The sequence below is a fragment of the Nicotiana attenuata genome, chromosome 12 (assembly GCF_001879085.1).
Source record: "Nicotiana attenuata strain UT chromosome 12, NIATTr2, whole genome shotgun sequence".
Taxonomy (NCBI): Eukaryota; Viridiplantae; Streptophyta; class Magnoliopsida; order Solanales; family Solanaceae; genus Nicotiana; species Nicotiana attenuata.
The window spans coordinates 48,839,388-48,844,409 of NC_032000.1; the positions used below are offsets into that span (position 1 = coordinate 48,839,388).

At 36.8% G+C, this 5,022-nt stretch overlaps 1 protein-coding gene across 2 annotated transcripts; it reads left to right on the forward strand.

The window, feature by feature from the left end:
* LOC109235690 (G-type lectin S-receptor-like serine/threonine-protein kinase At1g11330) lies at nucleotides 395–3,824 on the forward strand. 2 transcript variants are annotated; one of them, XM_019401895.1, is made up of 6 exons: nucleotides 398–1,804; nucleotides 1,890–2,185; nucleotides 2,327–2,537; nucleotides 2,791–3,028; nucleotides 3,122–3,272; nucleotides 3,394–3,824. In XM_019401895.1, the coding sequence occupies exons 1-6, from the start codon at nucleotides 526–528 to the stop codon at nucleotides 3,670–3,672; spliced, it is 2,454 nt and encodes an 817-aa protein (XP_019257440.1). In that variant the 5' UTR covers nucleotides 398–525; the 3' UTR covers nucleotides 3,673–3,824. The 2 variants fall into 2 exon arrangements, with proteins under 2 accessions (XP_019257441.1, XP_019257440.1); XM_019401896.1 differs by lacking the exon at nucleotides 3,394–3,824 and having other exon boundaries at nucleotides 395–1,804; nucleotides 2,791–3,032; nucleotides 3,122–3,211.

Here is a 5,022-nt window from a genome sequence, read left to right on the forward strand (position 1 = left end):
ATAGTCATGTAAGTCCTTATTGGAATCTAAATTCTGAACTCTCATGATCTTCCTCGACAACTAGGCTACATCTTTGAACTTTAAATTTACCAAAATCTAAAAATGCTAAGGGCAGAACCGCCAATTCAGTACTTCAATCTATCTTTAATCATATATAAAAGACTACGATTGTATACATGATGAGGATGAAACTCAACAGTGTTTGGGAGTAACCAAACCCACGCTTAATACGTATTTAGCTCAGACTTGCTTGTCAATTCATTAAGGAGTGGGTCTGGCTACCACCGAGGTGCGCACGCTAGATTGGTTCAATTAATTCTGAATGTGATATTAATCTACTCGACTATAAGACATAGTTTAATGAGTGGCCTTAAAAAAGTGCGCTATAACTAGTAAATAAGACAAGGTTTGTGGAAAATAATAAGACCATACATTCTTTTGTGGCTGCTGATGCATATTTTGCAAATTTAAGAGCTTATCCAACAAAATCTTGATGATCTTTTGCAGCAAAAAAGAACCAAAGTGATGATCACTTGTAATCAAAATCTGCAATATCTTCTTATTAACATTTTTGTTCTTTATGCTTTCTATTTTGGACTTTGCATAGGAATATGTAACATTACCAGCACTCAATATCTAAGAGATCCAGCAACTTTATGGTGTCCTGGTAACATCTTCAAGTTGGGATTTTTCAATCCTCAAAATAGCTCGTATCGATACGTTGGTATCTGGTATAACTTCTCTGAAACAACTGTAGTTTGGGTGGCAAATAGAGACAAGCCTTTGAAAGATTCTACTGGAGTTGTTAAGATATCTGAGGATGGAAATCTTGTGGTTATGAATGGAGATAAAGAAACTCTTTGGTCATCAAATATTTCCTCAACTTCACAAACTACAAATTCAACTGCTCAGCTCCAAGGTGGTAATCTTGTTTTACTTGACAACTCGAATGGGAGCATAATATGGCAAAGTTACCAACATCCTTCTGATACATTCTTGCCCAAAATGAAAATACCTATTAACTCTGCAAAGACAAGGGAGAAAACAGGGTTGAGGTCTTGGAAAAGCCCTTTGGATCCAAATTTCGGTGACTTTTCGAGTAGCATTACCACGATCCTTCCTCAGCTTTTTATTTGGAAAGGGAAGTATCCTCACTGGAGAAGTGGTCAATGGAATGGTCAGATATTCATTGGAGTAAAGAATATGCGATCCGTGCATACCGGTGGATACAATGTTGTAGATGATGAAGAGGGAACTGTTTATCTTACTGGTCTTGCTGATAGAAAGGAAGCCGTAAGATTCACATTGGAGCCGAATGGGAACTTGGTTCAATCAAATTGGGATGAGAATGAGAGGAATTGGATGATCCCTTGGTTAGCTATCAGCGATGATTGTGATGTCTATGGAACTTGTGGTCCATTTGGTAGTTGCAATTCATTGGATTCACCAATTTGTTCTTGTTTAAGAGGTTTTGATCCAAAGAGTAGAGAAGAATGGGAGAAAGGAAATTGGAGTAGTGGTTGTGTGAGGAGGAAACCTTTGCAATGTGAAGAAAAGAACAAAACAAGTAAAGAAGATGGATTTGTGAAGCTGGAATTCATGAAAGTGCCTGATTTTGCAGAATGGTTACCTTCTAAGATGGAAGATGAATGCAGAAGCCAATGCTTGAGAAATTGTTCTTGCTTAGCCTATGCATTTGACGCGGGGATAGGCTGTATGTCATGGAGTAGAAGCTTGATTGACATTCAGGAATTCCAACGCGCTGGCACAACTCTTTACATCCGTGTGGCATATTCTGAACTTGGTAATGTATTGATTCTATTGCAGCAAAACTTCTCATTATCCTCTCCATTGTTTTCAATAGTTTACTTTCATTGTTTCCGTTGCAGATCATCCCAGAGAGATCAGACTAGTTGCAGTTCTAGTGATCGTATCTTTTTTAATTGTTTGCGTTGGTGTGTTTCTTTGCTGGTTTTGGATACCAAGGCGACGAGGTCAAATATGGTTTCAGTTTAAAAGAAACCATCAGTTGGATGTAAAGAAGATCTCTTTGGAAGAAAATATTACTACCAAAGTTGATTTCGATGATTTATCAATGTTCAAGTTTGAAGTGCTTGCAATGTCCACAGACCAGTTTCATGAGAATAATAAGCTTGGACAAGGTGGTTTTGGTCCGGTATACAAGGTATTCATGTTTTTTCCACAAATGATTTCTTAGAGTTGACGAATCTGTTTCAACTCTCGTTCTTGCTAAACAATGTCAAGTACTAGTATTTCTCATTTTTAATTAGGATTCTTGACGCTGAAAGTTGGTGTTTGTTCATAGGGGATATTAGCAGATGGGAAAGAAATAGCAGTCAAGAGGCTTTCAACTGCCTCAGGACAAGGGATGGAAGAGTTCATGAATGAAGTGTTGGTGATATCTAAAGTCCAACATAGAAACCTTGTTAAATTATTGGGATGTTGCATAGAAAAAGAGGAGAAGATGTTGATCTATGAGTACTTGCCAAATAAAAGCTTGGATGTCTTTCTCTTTGGTTAGTCCTTAAAAACTTATGTTGCTCGGATTCTCCAAAAATGTCTCCGGGAGCATGCCGTATCCTCTAAATGTCATGCATTTTTTGAGGATCCGACACGGGTACAACAACATTTTTGGAGATTCCACGTAACATAGTTAGAAACTCTTGGCGATAGATGTTCATTACTTTTCCTGCTTTTCCTCATACAAATATTGCTCAAGCTGCCAGATATAAATGATTCTGAACTCACTGTCTTTCCATGAGTATTTAGATCCAACACATAAAAGAATCTTGGATTTGAGCAAACGCCTCCACATTATCGAAGGGATTGGGCGAGGATTACTTTATCTACACAGAGATTCAAGAATAAAGATAATCCACAGAGATCTAAAGCCAAGTAATATTTTGCTAGATAATGATTTCAATCCAAAGATTTCAGACTTTGGCATGGCTAGAATTTTCAAATGCAACCAAGATCAAGCAGAGACAAGAAAAGTTGCAGGAACCTAGTAAGTAAGCATTCAAATGTGTAAAATTCTGTTATTCAAAAGTTCCCACATTAATCCAAGTCGTTAATTTATCGTCTAATTGCATTGTCTTAGCGGGTATATGGCCCCAGAATACGCCATCAAAGGGACATTCTCTGAGAAATCTGATGTTTTTAGCTTTGGAGTGCTACTGTTGGAAATTATGTGTGGGCAAAAAGTTGCAAGTTTTTGGAATGAGGATACCCCATTAAGCCTTCTTGGATATGTAAGTTCCTTTGCAACTCTTTTGTAACTCTCTTGAATATCTTGCCTATTTTGCCTACATGTTTGAACCTAAAGTTGAGCAATTTTTCTTTATATCTAATACCAATAAAACAATTTTTCAGGCATGGGAACTGTGGAAAGAGAATAATATATCAAATTTCATTGATCCAGTGATATGGGATCCAGACGTTGAAGTGGTGTTCAAGAGATGCATACACATAGGTTTGTTGTGTGTTCAAGAATTTGCTAGAGACAGGCCAACAGTTTCAATTGTTCTTTCCATGCTTTCAAGTGAAGTTACAAGTTTGCCAGCACCATTACAGCCTGCTTTCGCCAACTTTCTTGAGGATAATGGAGGTTCTGTAAATTATGTCACTTTGACAAACCTTGACGGCAGATAATTAAGTATGAGAATTGTGAATAGCAGCTAGATAAACATCTGTTTTGGGAAGTTCTATAATTCTATTTGATAGAAAGTATGGTTAAAATATCAAATTCAGCTTCTACAAAAGAAAGAAATTAAGGCATTTTCAAGCTACTTGTTTAATCAGAATAAATGGATTTGATCTAGCCATTATTATAATATATATGCTTACTCAATCGTTTTATATCTACCAGCAACAAAAACCGACATCAAATACAAATCAAACCGAGGGTATAGAAATTGATATAAATTTTGTATTGGTTACATAATATTAAGTTTACTAGTTTTCAAAAGATATTCCCTTTTTTATCATTTAAATATTTTTTATATAATTTAGTGTATAGGGTAAAATTCGTCTATAACAGATGGCAGAATGGTAGCATGACACGTGTAACCGAAGGCGAGAAAAAGGCAAGTTGGGCAACAACTAATACTTGATACAACGAATGTGATCGACGCCGGGTGAATCCCGAGGAGAGTATATTTAACGAGAGGAGATCAAAGGTCTGCCATCGGATCACATTAAATGAGGGAATATTCTCTAACATTAAATGAACGACTATTGCAGAGAATATTTGCATTCATGGTCTTTTGTTACATATTCAACAATGACTCTTTTATTATCATTTAAGAGGGGCTTGATCCTAGGACTCTGCTTCTCTAGGTAAAGCTATAAATAGCAGGCTCAACAACTATTGTAGGGACACGAAATTCTTTGCCAACATATGTTATATTTTACTTTTGCTTTCAATTAAACAACTTCACTTGTTCTATATCGTTGCTTTCATTTTTGTCCTCGGAGGCATTGCGCTCGGAGCCAGGCTTGTCATCTTTTTTAAATTCAATTGTAAATCTCACTTTTAATCTTATTTTTTTATCATTTTTGGATCAAATCAGTTCACTTGTCTATAGACCACGTAACAAATTTAATTGTACTGTTTTACGGGTAAACAGTGTGGCACCCACCGTGGGCCTTAGATTGTTGCATAATTGCTTGATCCTTACGTTTGCTACTAACTTGTTTGATTTTTCCCTTAGCAAGAAATTAGAAATGACAGCTAATGATATCAACATCACACAAAGTTGAGGAACGCGAATATTTGCCTCAACATGAAGACTCAATCAGGGACACCTGTAATGAAGAGGACGAAACAACCCAGATTCGTGAAGGACAGTACCTCCGGCATGTGCGGTAGCTAGGTCCCGATGATGCGGAGGAGAAATATGTCGTGGAAACAGTGAAAATATTAAGAGAACATCAGAAAGCAATCATGAGTCACATCTCAAGGAAGGATCAGGTAATGACGGAGTTGAAACAAGCATTGTT